General features: G+C 53.7%; 8 protein-coding genes across 8 annotated transcripts; 3 read left to right on the top strand and 5 right to left on the bottom strand.

The window, feature by feature from the left end:
• Positions 1–327: 327 nt before the first annotated feature.
• AB675_7198 (uncharacterized protein) lies at positions 328–1146 on the top strand (the record flags this gene model as incomplete). The annotated part of the gene is made up of 1 exon (XM_018147547.1): positions 328–1146. The coding sequence occupies one exon, from the start codon at positions 328–330 to the stop codon at positions 1144–1146; it is 819 nt and encodes a 272-aa protein (XP_017995008.1).
• Positions 1147–1859: 713 nt separating this feature from the next.
• Positions 1860–3576, bottom strand: AB675_7197 (uncharacterized protein; the record flags this gene model as incomplete). Its single annotated transcript, XM_018147546.1, has 2 exons — positions 1860–3334; positions 3381–3576. The coding sequence occupies 2 exons, from the start codon at positions 3574–3576 to the stop codon at positions 1860–1862; spliced, it is 1671 nt and encodes a 556-aa protein (XP_017995031.1).
• A 720-nt stretch (positions 3577–4296) lies between these two features.
• Positions 4297–5067, bottom strand: AB675_7196 (putative thiamine biosynthetic bifunctional enzyme; the record flags this gene model as incomplete). The annotated part of the gene is made up of 1 exon (XM_018147545.1): positions 4297–5067. One exon carries the CDS (start codon positions 5065–5067, stop codon positions 4297–4299), a length of 771 nt encoding a protein of 256 aa, XP_017995026.1.
• A 266-nt stretch (positions 5068–5333) lies between these two features.
• On the bottom strand, positions 5334–5876 carry AB675_7195 (Thiamine-phosphate synthase; the record flags this gene model as incomplete). The annotated part of the gene is made up of 1 exon (XM_018147544.1): positions 5334–5876. One exon carries the CDS (start codon positions 5874–5876, stop codon positions 5334–5336), a length of 543 nt encoding a protein of 180 aa, XP_017995041.1.
• Positions 5877–7031: 1155 nt separating this feature from the next.
• Positions 7032–8294, top strand: AB675_7194 (putative eukaryotic translation initiation factor 5; the record flags this gene model as incomplete). The annotated part of the gene is made up of 1 exon (XM_018147543.1): positions 7032–8294. One exon carries the CDS (start codon positions 7032–7034, stop codon positions 8292–8294), a length of 1263 nt encoding a protein of 420 aa, XP_017995037.1.
• Positions 8295–8565: 271 nt separating this feature from the next.
• On the bottom strand, positions 8566–9498 carry AB675_7193 (GDSL esterase/lipase; the record flags this gene model as incomplete). Its single annotated transcript, XM_018147542.1, has 1 exon — positions 8566–9498. One exon carries the CDS (start codon positions 9496–9498, stop codon positions 8566–8568), a length of 933 nt encoding a protein of 310 aa, XP_017995001.1.
• Positions 9499–9870: 372 nt separating this feature from the next.
• On the top strand, positions 9871–11009 carry AB675_7192 (Isochorismatase family protein 1B; the record flags this gene model as incomplete). The annotated part of the gene is made up of 3 exons (XM_018147541.1): positions 9871–9901; positions 10556–10814; positions 10910–11009. 3 exons carry the CDS (start codon positions 9871–9873, stop codon positions 11007–11009), a joined length of 390 nt encoding a protein of 129 aa, XP_017995048.1.
• A 1099-nt stretch (positions 11010–12108) lies between these two features.
• AB675_7191 (uncharacterized protein) lies at positions 12109–14220 on the bottom strand (the record flags this gene model as incomplete). Its single annotated transcript, XM_018147540.1, has 1 exon — positions 12109–14220. One exon carries the CDS (start codon positions 14218–14220, stop codon positions 12109–12111), a length of 2112 nt encoding a protein of 703 aa, XP_017995018.1.
• Between the last annotated feature and the right edge of the window lie 78 nt (positions 14221–14298).

The raw sequence follows: 14298 nt of genomic DNA, 5'->3' as shown, positions 1-14298 counted from the left end.
AGAAGGATATCTTTATGCCATAGGTACCTTGTACGGCCAAGTCGGCCAACCTCGGCTTGGGATACGAACCCCACACCCCAAATGTATGCTGGGGAATCATCTCCAGACTCGGGGCTTGTCATCAATTTTGTCCGGAGAAATGCAATCCGACAAGCACAAACAGACTGCTCGAGCGGTCTCTGAAAGCGCAGATGTTGGCCGGAGTCATGGAAGCTTTTGTGATGATCTCGGTGTGAAGCCGAGTTCCGTTTCTTCTATAAGACACTCATATTCGTTCGAAGTCGAGAATTCGATTCTTGTCATCCACATATCGCAATCCTAAGCACAATGTCATCCACAGAAGTATCGACCACCACCGAGACTAGCGCCGTCGCCACCAAGCTCAGCCTTACCGCCACTGAGAAGCCGATCGACATCGCTCGGGATGCTCAGAGAGTCTTCGAAGTCCTCAAGAAAGGCGGTCTCGCAATCATTCCAGGCGATGTCGGCTATGGCCTTGTCGCTATGGACCCTAAGGCCTTGGAGCGAGCCTTTGTCACGAAGCAACGACAGCCCCACAAGCGCCATGCGATGCTCGGAAGCTTCGCACTGCACAAAGAGCTGCATGTCCTACCTGAGCGGGAAGCGAACATGGTGGAACTCCTTACCAGAGACATCGATATACCTCTAGGGGTTGTTGCTCCCTGCAAAATGGATCATCCGCTCCTCCAGAAGCTCGGCCCGGAAACACTGGCACGAAGCTCAGTAGACGGAACACTCGGTATGCTGGTAAATGGAGGCAAACTTCAGGATGAGCTCGTTCGGCTGAGCTCTAGCGCTGGACTGCCATTGATGGGCTCTTCAGCAAATCTGTCCGGGAAGGGCACCAAATGGCTGGTAGAGCATATTGAACCGGAGATCCTGGCTGCAGCCGACATCATCATCGACTATGGCTGGAGAAAGTACTCTCTACCGCGGACGTCTTCAACGATGATTGACTTCAGGACACTAGAAGTGTTGCGGTTTGGCTGTTGCTATAACATGATCCAAGATGTATTTCAGCGCTACTATGGTATCACAATGCCGGAAGATCCTGGTCGAGAGGTCAACTTCAGCGGCCACAGGCGCGAGGCTGCGAAGGAGTCTCCAGTTCAGATATCGGCGTAGCGAATGCAGAGCTTCGCCTTACCTGGAGTAGTCGACTTAGTGCATGGGTACCTCGATGCTCTTACCGACCACAGTAGTAGATTCTGCGGAGCCTAGATCGATGACCAGAAGCCTGTCTCTGGCGCGATCAGATGAAGCTGGCATCTTCTCGCATTTCACGACATCCCGTGAAGGACAGATGAGGGGTTCCAAGGTGATGAGTAGGTAGCTCGAGGAGTTAGAAGTAGAGTGTTGCAGAACTTGAAGGCACAAACGCGTCATTCACCCAGTGAATCGGAGTGCTCAATTTCTCCGCAACTTTGCCCCACTTCGACGCCAGTGCAATGCCATCCGGGTGGCAGCAACCATGCCTCGCTATCTCGTCAGTATAGCATTAGACAAGAGTGATTGTGAAATGATGAATTTAATTTTCATTGAAGGCTCCAAGATTGAGCTACATCGTTCTCTAGCTACTCCTGAATAATACCTGCCGAGAGCATCGAAGTGACTCTGCTTGCCGGAGAACACTACCGTGTCACGAGGTGCATAAGATGCTCCCCTCCTACAGACGAGACCTTTCAAGCAGCGAATGGCAGTCCATATCGGTGGCAGTTGCAGCGCACGCCTCGCACTTAACCCCTGGCCCCGACGAAGGGACCGCTGTTCGGACCTGGACAGCATGCAAATCCATTGCAACCCACGTTCGCAGCCCCAAAATTCCATGTTTGCCCTGTCTAATGAGCATTATTTGCAGCTGATGTCGTCCTCTGACCACCACTCGAGTTCAGCCACCCAAACGCCGACCCTGATCCGACGGGATTGGTCCTCGTGGGAGCGGAGGTCGTTGGCTTGATGTCGCTGAGACTAGCTTTCCGCTGCGGTGGAGGATCTTCCGAACGAGGATCCGGGCCATTCAAGAACGGGTTTGATGTCGAAGTCGTGCGAGTAGCATTGCCAGAGCCTTTGCTTGGGCGCAGGACTTTCATCGTTCGTGACGGCGCAGGTCTCGAGTACGAAGAGGCAGCATTCTTAGCTTCTGAAGCAGGCTGAGTCGATCCGGATCGCCAAGATGTGCCCCAAACGCCGGAGCTCGACTTGGATACAGGGTTCGACGCTGACTGGTCACTCTCGGTGGCGGACTTGGAGTCGGCTTGCAGTATGTCGGCGCTAGTTCGCGGAGTTGGTTCAACGGATTCTTCACGACGTGTGTCTACGCGCTCTGTGAAGGTCCCCGTTGCTGGCGACTGCGGTGGCGGCGAAATGGGCGCTTGGGTACCCTCAAGTTTCGACGCCTGTCCGATGATACCAGCACCGAAGCTCTCAAGACCCGTCTGCCGGACAGTGGTCGTCGAAGGTGGGAGTCTGCGTGAGCTGGTGGTCAAGTATTTGTAGCTGGCATCATCTTCAGGTCGGACCAGAGGTACGGAGAGCTGATTGCGATCATCATCGAGAATGGATAGCTTGTCTTGCGAGAAGAAAACGTCGCCGCTGTGTGCTCGCAGGACGTCGCTGCCAATGATGATCTGGATGGCATTGTCGTCCTGCGAGCCCTCTACCACGACGAACTTGACAAACAAAGTAGGTACTTGGTGCGTCAAATGCGGACTGCTTGACCGCGATGCCTGCTGTATCCGAGCCTCGGTCAGATAGACAGGCAGCTTGATCTTGCGAAAGCCACCTTCATCGACGATCTGATCAGTGAGTCCAAGTTGCTGGAGAACTTGGACGCCGACCGAAGAGCTTGCAGCGCCCGTACACAACGCAGCGTAGAGCAACGAGTCGTTGGAGAAGGTCTCGGTCAACCAGCATCGGATGATCGAAGGACATGGTCCGAGCACAAAGAAGCCCGGTGGAGGGTTGGCTGCGACCTTGGGAGAGTTGTGAATAGAACCGAGAAGACGACTTGACTCAAGTCCAAAGCTATTGGTTCGACCGAACGCAGTATTGCTACTGCGGCCATCGGATCGGTGTGATGAGGAGCGCTCAGAGAGAGGGTGGCTACCGAGACCACTGCCGGTTCGTGTTGGGAGGTCTATGGATTGTCTTGACGAGCCGTAATGGTTATTCGCACTCTCGTCGAATCTGACCGAGTTGGCGCGAGACGCAGCAGCTCTTCGCTGGTCTTCGGCAGTGTCAAGACTTAGAGCGCTGATACCAATGTCTGCATCGAAATTACGGAATGCCTCAGCCGCTGGGTTGAGTGTTGATTCTGCCATTTGTCAGTATACTGATAGATGACGAGCTTCACGACGTACCTGTATGCGACCCTCCCAGAATGCTCGGGAACGGCGAAGCAGGCGGCCATGCATTCTTCGGTCGTGCACCGTCGTCTAACCTCTTCTCGAGCCGCATGATGCGTTCGGTGTGTTGAGACTGGGTATTCGAGAGCTCGGTAAGAGCCTCTTGAAACCGCCAAATCTCGTCTTTGGTAGCACCAGACGATCGCTCCATTCCCAATTGCTACGCCAATGGCACTCTCATCGAAAATGGCACCACCGCTGCGAAGCTGACAAGCTCAACAGTGGTGTTAGACGACCTCGCGCCTGGTATCTGCTTCGAACTCGTGCAGTATGTACCGTGAACCGTCAGTGCGGATTGTTTGGTCGTCGAAGCTACCAAAGGCCTGTGTGGCCGAAGCGGCCCTCCCTCCTGCGCTTCGAAATAGATACGGGAGCCCTTAGTGAACCATTGGGAGGGAAATATGATCTTCCGCGATGGTAGAGAATGGCTGTTAGGATGAAACGAAGCGCCGCAGCTCAAGGGAGAGGCGGTGGGCGCTTGCTGGTATTGACCTGATCGCTCAATGGTGGTAAGGTAGGCTCGTGGTCGCGTCTGAATTTCTACACGAGATTCGAGGGTCGATGGAGAATTGGTGATGCGATGATTCGGTATGGCTGATGCAAGATGAATAGCCTGTTCAGCTGCGTGCAGTAGGATCTTTGGGGCGCAGTGCTTATGCGAATTGCCAATTAGAGAGACGTGAATAGAGATACTAGTTAGATCTTGATGGTTTGCGCAATGAATGTAGGCGTAAGGAGGAGTCTGATGAAATAGCGGCGCAGTTCTAGAAATGTTCTAAAGTTTAAACCCGCATGTTTTTGTTCCGCTCCCTGCCAAGCTGAGTGAATGATCTTTGGTGACTATTACATCTAGTGTGAGAGTATGTACAGGTCACAGCCACTCTATTCGGGCGTCGTACCCGATGTTGTCATATTTGCCGTCTCGAATCTCTGTCCCTAGCAAGTATAGCTGGTCAAGGAATGCTGGAATGAAAGATCCTGGTCCATGACACAGCTTCTCCGCCCGCTCGGCGGCGATCTCATAGTGTAGCAAAGCGGCTACTGTGGCCACCAGCTTGTCGCTGCGGTGCAATGCGACGTAGCTTGCGATCACGCTTCCCAAGGCGCACCCGCTGCCAGTGATTCTGCCCAACCAGTGACTGCCATTCGAGATACTCAAAGTTCTGTCCCCATCAGACAGGTAGTCGGTGGCTCCGGTCATGAGTACAACACATCTCTGCGTCTCAGCAAGGCTGCGGACCATTGCGATCTTCTGCGCAGCGGTCGAAAATGATGGTCCAGAGTCGACGCCTCTTTGTTGCACATCTGTTGTGCCTGCGACGGCCCCAATCTCTCCCTCATTTCCTTTTATGACACTGAAGAAGCCTGCACGAAGAAGTGTCTGGATCGTCTGCCGGCGCAAACTTGTAGCTCCACCGCCAACAGGGTCGAGTAGGACTGGATTGCCGGCTTCATTGTAAGCTTTCATGCCAGCGACATATGCGTCTAGCGTGTCTGAAGTAACAGTGCCCATATTGATGACCAATGCACCACCTAGCTTTGCCAAATCGCCAGCTTCCTTGCCATTCATCGACATGATGGGTGATGAGCCTGTTGCTAAGCAGACATTCGCAGCGAAGTTTTGCACGACGGTGTTGGTCATGTTGTGGCATAATATGGACGACTCGGCGTGCGCTGCTATCAATTGTGGCACTTTGTTCAAAATCTGCTTGGTGTCCCTGGCAGCAATTGCGCCTGGCGTGACAGAGGCATAGAACTTGGTCGCAGCTCCATCAATCCGTTGTAGCAGAAGCTCAGCGGCAGAGCGCGGACTGTCAGCTGCTACAATTGCACTTACCACCGCCACGCCGTTAAGATAGTTCTCTTTGTATGCTGACTGATGAAGGACTCGCTGGACATTGGATGCATTTATGCTGCCGATAGCCACACACGGTATAGCCTTCTTCGTGCCCGTCGAGCATCCTCGGAGAATATCTTGAGTGCACTGGTACCTATTATGGACTTGGTGTCTGGCTTCGTTGGCGTCGCGAACATTGTACCCAATCCGAGGTAATCCGCGCCATCATCAATGGCTTGTTGGGCTTCTTCACGCGACGATGCCGTGACGCCGATGATAGCGTCTGGCCCAAGCATGCTTCGTGCGTGCTTCATCGACATGTCGTCTTGACCGATGTGTACTCCTTCAGCTCCCACGATCAGGGCGACGTCAATTCTGTCATTGATCAAGAGCGGCACATTGTACCGTTTAGTGACTGCATGAAGACGAGCGGCGGTCTCGACCATCGCACCAGTGTCTGCATGTTTGTCTCTGTACTGGACAATGGTGACGCCGCCCTTGATGGCCTCCTCAACCACCCATACAACATCTCGAGTGCCAAGAATGGCGGGTGTTGAATCAGTGACGAGGTACAGCTTGAGGTCTAGATGCTTTTGGTGTGTATGCGAGGCCATGCTGTGGTTCTATCAGTACTCCAGATCCCAGCGGGTGTCCTTCGGCGATGCAAATGTTTAGACGAAACTCTCATCACTCACTGGTCATGACTAGCTTCGTGTCCTTCCATAAACGTTGCGCAGATGTGAGACTGTCATCTATCGACCAGCATGCGATGAGTCAATACGGGCAATCGATGGAGAAGCTTTCAGGGCAGCGTCATCACTGCTCTTGACGATTTAGACCAGCTTGCCATCTACCGAGTCGTCCAAGAGTAAAGCAGCTCTGTTCTTGAGATCCTACAACAGATGTGTTCTGGCAAAGTCATGGGACTTCAAGAAGCATTCATGCGTGTCCAAATCGATGAAAGCAGTCTCGCATCATAGACTGGTTGCTGAGATCAAACCTGCCTGATGGAAGGTAGGTGCGCTAATGGGACGCTTTAGGCCTTCTTTGGGGCCGGCCCTCCCTAGAAGTCTTTGTCCCCAGGCGCAGCCGCAGTCTGCCTACCAGTGGCACTGGCCTATATCACATGACGACTTGGCAGAATTTCAATTTTGCAGTGACCTGTTGAACGCAGTCATCCAGTGAAGAAACGGCGTGGAAATGCGGCCCGAAGTTATGGGTCGTGGTTAAGACTTTCCTGTTCGCCGCTTCCTGGCTCTGACTTTCTTTCTTTCTTCTTCTCTCACCACTGCACACACTCATCTTCATCAATCACCAGTCGAGTGATTGTCAGACTCTTACCTGAAATCGAACAAAGAACAGTCAAACAACCTCTTGCCGCCTCCAACCGCCTGTGGACTTGTCTTTCGCAAGTTCGGCCGCCTACTGAAGAAACACCTTCTGTGACTCGACCACACATCCATCACACAAACAGATCACCCGAGGACTGTTCATGTATCGGACATTCCACACCTCTCTCACCCCCATATCGCAAAAGCTGGAAATATTTCCTTCACCCAGAAAACCTTGTAACCACTCAAGGTTCGCCTATGGTTGACAGTCAGTCCTGACCTGCGACAATCAAGCAAAGACTCTATGTCCAGTACAGCAAACTCGTGGTAGTTTCCACAGATTCTGCATGTCTATTTGTCTCATTCCCTCGCATTGAAAAGCAGTCAGCCAGTGTCGACTTCACAACCAAATTCTTCAGCTCAAGCAATACCGCAACCATGGCTACCATCAACATTCGCCACGATGTTGCCGATCCCTTCTACCGCTACAAGATGGAGCGCCTCCAGTCCAAGATCGAGGGCAAGGGCAATGGAATCAAGACCGTTGTCGCCAATCTCCCAAGCGTCGCGCAGTCCCTAGCTCGTCCTCCTGCCTATGTTATCAAGTGGTTCGGCTTCGAGTTGGGTGCTCAAACCAACACGAACCCCAAGGATGACCGCTGGATCATCAACGGTGCCCACGAGGCCTCCAAGCTGCAAGACTCCCTCAACGGCTTCATCTCCAAATACGTGCTCTGCAAGTCCTGCAAGAATCCCGAGACCGAGATCAATATCAAAGACGGTCGCATTCTCCTCGATTGCAAGGCTTGTGGCCAGCGCACCGATGCAGACATTCGTCACAAGCTCGGAGGCTTCATCATCAAGAACGAAAGCGAGAGTGGCAAGAAGGGCAAGAAAGTGAAGATGTCTCGCCGCGATCGCGCCAAAGCCGAGGCCGAAGCCGAGCAGACTGGCTCTACCAACGGCGCCAGCCCGCATGACTCACACTCCGATCAAGACAATCATGTCGAAGATGACGGAGAGCTGGCAGCCGGCAGTGATGACGAGTTCATCGTTGCTGCCAAGGAGATTGACACCAATGGCACTGCCAAAGAAGAGGAATGGGCCATCGACACCTCCGCTGAAGCCATCGCTGCTCGCGCCAAGGAACTCCCTTCCGACCTCAAGCGCTCCCTAGCTTTCGACGATGACGAGGAAGGCGGCGAGAACGGCACAAGTGTCTACGACGAATTCGGTGACTGGCTCGACGCGCAAGCCAAGGAGAAGGGCAAGTGCAGCGCTATCGACGATATCGACATCTACAAGAAAGCCAAGGATCTAGGCATCGAGAGCAAGTCCAAGACCCTCACCGTCCTGGCTCAGACCGTCTTCGACGCGAACGACATTGTCAAGCAAATCCCCAAGCGTGCTGGCATGTTGAAGAAGATGATCGGCGAGAGCGAGAAGCACCAGAAGGCACTCTTGGGCGGCACCGAGCGCTTCGTGGGTAACGACCACCCTGAGCTCGTCAAGCAGATCCCAAACATCTTGATGGCTTACTACGAGCACGACTTGGTCAGCGAGGAGACTGCACGTGGATGGGGCAGCAAGGCTAGCAAGAAGTATGTGGATATCAAGGTCAGTCGCACTGTCAGAAAGGCGGCCGATCCGTTCATTACCTGGTTGGACCAGGCCAGCGAGGAGGAGAGCGATGAAGAGTAGTGGTCTACTACTACCTTTGGATCGATCTTCCTCAGGCCCTTGACGGTGAAGGCCGCCTGCGTCAAAGATCATGTCGACTCACGTTCATTTCCTCGGTCTTGACTCTCCACTCCACGGTTCATAGTCACATATTTCTACTCCTAGAGAATTTCAAAGACACCTTTGACCTTTCTTTTGTGTTCTCCAATGGTCTTCTACCGAGTCATGTCAGTCGTCAATTTGTCTCCCTAAACATGTCTATCTGTGGTCGTGAACATCAGCAGTCCTCAATTCACAGCCTCCCCTCCCCGTTATTGCCCCTTTCCCACCCCGGATCCCCCACAACGTCTTGCCACTCCGGAAACACCATGGGCAACCTTTCCGGACAAGCGTCCGGCACACTCGTCCTAATCACCCTTTCCATCTCCCTATATAACAACTCATACCCCTCCACCGTAAAATGCAGCCCGTCACTCAATAACCTCGCCAACGCCGCGCTCTTCTCCCGTCGTGCGTCGCCAGGAAGGTATTCCTCATCCGATGTGCCGCTGGTGGCGTTGTCGTCTGACCACCCCGCCTCAAGCATAAACAGCCGCCACACATCAACCAGCGTAACATTGGGCCCAGTCCAATCCGGACCAGCGGCTTCCACCGCCAGGTACCGCGCCGCGTCCGCATAAACCTTCGTCACCGCCGCGCGCCGCGACGACCCAAAGCCCCCGTTGCTATCCAGTTGCCATTCGTCGATTGGCGGCGGTGTCAGCAGGAGGACATGCGTGCCTCCCTTTGCGATGAGGGGATACTGTATGATCTTCCGGATCGTAGAAGCGTACTGCTCCACGGGGACGTGTTGCTGGTTTCCGGGTAGGCAGGCGTCGTTGGCGCCGAAGAAGACGGTCATTAGTGGTGTCTTGGTCGTAGAGTGTGCCGGGAAGATATGGGGCAGTAGTGGTGCGGCGGCTACGGAGGTATAGCCTGAGAGGCCGCGGTTGACGATGTCGAGGCGGCGGGAGTAGAGGGTGCTGAGGAGGGGGATGAGGGTTTGGTGGGAGGATTGGGTTATGCTGTCGCCGAAGAGGAGGAATTGGGCTGACGGCCTTTGTTCAGGACTGTCTGGAGAGGCTTTTGTGGGAATGGAAGTCATGTTGCTTAGGTAGTGGGTGCTGTCTTCGAAGATGCAGTGGACGATAGTGATGAAGACGAAGAGCAGTGTCGTGGCTTTCATCACCGTCTTATCGTGTGTGCAAGGTGGCTGGACTATTGCCTTATTTGCCTAAAATGCCTCCGGGCGGCTCGGAAGGCATTCCAGGGATCCCTCGATGCCTGGATGCCTCGACACGGAACTTCCGAGGGAAATCGTCTCCGTTCTTCTCTCCGCAATATCACCATCCCGCCCGCTCGTCCGGCTTAACTTTCATGTCCAGGAGCCTATGATCACGACCTCGTGAATGGTTCTTAGGTTGCTGCTTCCTAGCAGATTCTACATCTTATGCTTCGTATACCTGCGCACGCGTACAGAGCCGGACAGCAATTCATGACCTCTTCATCTTCACAGTCGCGCCTCTCTGCTGTTTCCCGTCATCTGAATCCCGCGAAAATGGCACCAGAGCCTCCGCAGCAGCGGTTGGGTATGTACTCGCCTGTTCGGATCCAAAGACTTCGAGCTTTCATGTGTAGCGAGCTGCACTACCCAACCATTTCTTCGTCACACAGGGCTGATATGTTGCTGCGATGTAGCAAATCCAGTACTCTTGTAAGTCTGTCTCTGGAGCTTTCGGTTAAGCCACAAGTCTGAATGGCCGGCCTTGAACGCTGGAGGATGAGACAGTGTCTTCTACACTGGACTAACCAGGGAGACTGAGTGCAATACACGGGCATCCAGAAGACTGACAGATACATGTGCAGCATATGCGACATCCAGGAGAAGTTTCGCTCAGCTATACACGAGTATGACAAGGTTATTGGAACGACGGTCAAGATGATTGCTGCTGGTATGGTTCTCTTTCTACCTGTTGATGTCTTTGTTCCCAGCGTGCGCCATCTTCCTGGAAATCAACAGCTTCGGGTCCGTGCGACTGCATAAACTCCTCGCTTGTGTTTGGTCGACCTCATCCATGTGCTTTCAGTCTCGAAGAGATGACATGTGCGACCAAGATGCCATGGAATCGTCTCGCCACTATTATTGTGGCTTTGTTCACGCTATCTGCCCTGCCAGTGCGAACCTTCATTGCTAGATTGGCTCGAACTCGCTCAGAGCTCGCTGACTGACGGTCTATCACCAGCAAAACATCTCGACATCCCCATAGTAGCCACAACCCAGAACGCCGCACGCCTCGGCGACACAGTCAAGGAAATCGTCTCTCAGCTCCCAGAGAAACACCTCCTGCACGACAAAACGCTCTTCTCGATGTTGACGCCCACTGTTCAGGAAGCGTTGCAGCCGAACACGAGTGTGATAATAGTTGGCATCGAGACACATATTTGTGTGACCCAGACTACTCTTGACGCGCTGGCCGCTGGACACAAAGTTTATGTGCTTGCGTAAGTTCCTCTTACTTACCTTTCCCGTGCGAAAGGAGCGAGCCATCAATTACCTTTTATGTTGGAGATGTGCTGACCTGTGTGATGAATCGTAGGGACGGCGTCAGCAGCTGCAACAAAGAAGAAAGAGGTATCGCTCTTGACCGCTTGAGGGCCGAGGGCGCGGTCGTGACGAGTTCGGAGAGTATCATGTGAGTCTGGAGCCCAATCTCTTCGCTTATTTCATTCAACATGCAAGACCTGCTTTTCTCCTGACGGTGAATTGAACCGAGCTGATCTGGTTTCTCCTTCTCAAATACAGATTCGAGTTGCTCAGAGACGCCGGCAGGCCAGAATTCCGAGCGGTGAGCAAAGAAGTAGTAGCGGGCCATAAGGAGGCTACGAAGGTAGCGTTGGGAGTCCTTGGGGGCCATTGAACCACGCAGCCATGCTCTTGGGAAGGTGTATATGTGCACTCGAAAAGTGAGGGGACGGAGGACTGGAAGTAGCAGAACAGCGTCCAACTGAACTTACTTTCCACTGTTTACGACTGCCATCGTCAACTTCGGCGGCCCCTGCCTTCACTATCAGCAGGCAGTCATCAACCCGGAGTCGGTCAGAGAACAGTGAATGTCTGCTGCTTAGGGCTGTGAAGTTATCTTTGCGGCTTGCGACGGATTTCGATTTTATTGCAGAGGTATAAGTAGGCGCCGTGCCCACGACCATTTCTTCTGCTCTCTTCCATAGCACGTTCAATTCCTGACATACTGCCATGCCTTGTTTGCGACTACTGCTACTAGGCGGGGCGAGCTTCGTCGTTGATCCCACGAGATACAATGTGAAAAACGAGATCGGCATGAGATCACTGCCAACATTCTTATGCTGTCGTCGTCTTTCGGCGGATGAGGCCGAAGCAGGATATACATCAATGTCCGAAGACTTTCCGGTGAGAAACGTACTGGTTGATACCCTCTGCAGCATTGCCGTCGGATCCTTTTGGCTATGTGCTTGAACCAGTCATTTGCACAACATAGGAGAATGCTGGAAGGGTAGTTCTGATCGTTGAACAGTATGCTGGACGGTGTTCTGAATATTCTCGTCGAGCAAAAGCCACACCGCGTGGCTTGTCGGCTTAGTCTAGATAGCTTATGACTCGATCCCGAGACTTTTCTGAGACCCTCTCCAGCCTCGTCCTAGTGTACTTCAACCAGCACCATCTTACCGAACACCATCAAGTGGTCTATTATCGAGCGTAGTCGAACCATCCGTCCACGCAAATGCGTAACAATCTCTATCTCACCCCATCAAGACCACTTCAAAACCCACCACCCCGAAACGACCCTCTTCTCGGCCTTCCAAGCCCGACCACCCCGACTCCGCCTCCACGCCGAGAAGGACTACCACCACCACCACCCTGATGATGCCCTCCATGCCCAAATCCATCCCGCTCCTGGCCCGGATACCGTCCACCCCGGAAACTCTCCTCGATCCTCGCCTGCACCGACCACCGATCCAACTTCTCATCTACACTCTCCACTCGAGATACTAAGCGAGACAGCGTCGCGCCCACCGTAGCAAGATCATTGGCGATGTTGGCCGTGAGAGTAGTGAGGCTGTCGAGCTTGGTCTCAACGCCTCGGAACCGGACTTCAACGTCCTCAAGGCGTGCTTCGAAGCCGTTGAGGCGGTCGTCGAGGAGGTTGAGTTGTGTTTCGGTGGTCTCGACACGGGGCCGGATGTGTTGGTCTATTGTGTTGAGCAGACTGTTGAGCTTGGTATCTAGTCGGGCGGTTCCAGACTGTTGTGACAGAAGCGTGAGGCGTTGTTCGAGCTGCGTAATATGTGCGTGCAGGTTGTTGAACTGGGTCTGCTGAGCTTGGCCGGAGAAGAGCGGGTTGGGAGGCAGAGCAGGCGGGTAGGGAGAGTAGATGCTTGTCGGACTGACGGCGGGCTGCGGCTCGTGAGTAAGGGCTGCGTTCGCTGCAGCTGTGGCAAACTCCGTTGCCGTGGGAGTACTGCTTGTGAAGAAGTGGCCGTTGGTATCGGTGGTACTTGCAGTCGGCGGTTGTTCGAGGGCTATTGTGGGATTTTTGAGCGCCGACTGGCTCTGCTCGATTTCTCTTGCCGGCTGAACTACGTTTTTCGCTTCATCTTTTGCTTCGACAACAAGTTTGCGAGTACTTCCTGGTTGATATACCGTCGCTGGCAGTAGCTCATGCGCCTCCAGCTCCGAGACCTCGTCCAGGTCGCCCAACTGCAGAGCCTTGCCCACGATACTCTCGCCAGAATGCAAGATACTGCCCTTCATGCTGACACCCATCGGAATCCCGTCATTGTGGACAACTTGCGCTTTTCCAGTGATAGCATACGATCCACTCCTCATCGGTGTAATGTACTGCGGATCACCACCATCTGCGCCTGTCGCCGGACCCATCGTGCTAGTGATCATGCCTTCTGAATGAAGCAGTGTATGCTTGCGTGGAGGCGGAGTAGGCGAAGTCTGATGGAGGCTGGATCGCGTTGGACTGCTGTAAGGTCCTGCGATGTTGGACGGAGTCGGTGACTTCGGATTCCACCTCGGTGGGTGAGCATGCGAATGACCCAGCGCTTCTGATGTGGCATTGTTGGGCGGTGCGATGATCAATGGGTTTGGCTTGCGTGGTAACACGAAATCGCTTCCTTTTCGAGGAGGCCATTGCTGTCCAGGTCGGAAGGGCGAGGCCTTGGGATCGAGTGAGGGAGAATTCTGACTCCGCAAGGAGGCTGTAGATGGTGAGGGAGCTCGAGGGCTGGAAGACGGGTATGGAAGGGATTGAAGATTGAGAGATGGCACCGATGGTGGGGTATAGACTGGACGATAGAGCGTAGGTAGAGGCTTGTTGCGGTCCATGTATGCAGTTGCCAGTGTAGTGTCGATATGACCAGAAAAGTGCGAAGCCTGAGCAGATGGCTGCAAATTACCACGAGACTTCTTGCCTCGCAGCACTTTCGGGACCATCTTGTTGAACAACGTGGAAGCACCCGTGTCGGTCGAGCCTCTCGCGATCTCTGGTCTGGGTGTCTTGCTTGTTTGAGCAGCTACTCTGGATGTGGTACTGCGTCGTCGATTCAGAGGACGACGGACAGGCGACTTCGACGGTGTACGGGCTCTTTCAAGCATGCGATCACGCTGTCGGGTTCTCGCAGCCTCAGCAACGCGCCCATTCTCGGTGACTGGGGGCGCCACAAGGTCCATAGAAGTTCCTGGTGTCGCGCCATCGTCAACTTTGTGAGCTGGAATCTCGAGTGTAGTTGTCTTGATAGCAGGTGCATCCTTCGTCGCCGAAGACGAGCTCTGTGTGCTTTCAGCTATGCTGCTTCGCAGCTGCTCCTCGTACATCCGTTGAGCGAATGCGTTTCCGAGCAGATATGGCGGTTGCTCCTTCATGGCGGACGTGTTGCTCGTTTGTCGTAGGCGAGAAGATGTCGGATGTCAGCACCTTTTCAGTCGCGACACAGAGAACCA

Source organism: Cyphellophora attinorum (assembly GCF_001299255.1).
Source record: "Cyphellophora attinorum strain CBS 131958 chromosome Unknown Contig45, whole genome shotgun sequence".
Classification (NCBI taxonomy): Eukaryota; Fungi; Ascomycota; class Eurotiomycetes; order Chaetothyriales; family Cyphellophoraceae; genus Cyphellophora; species Cyphellophora attinorum.
Note: the sequence above shows the minus strand (reverse complement) of the source record. Positions and strands in the feature narration are given on the sequence as shown.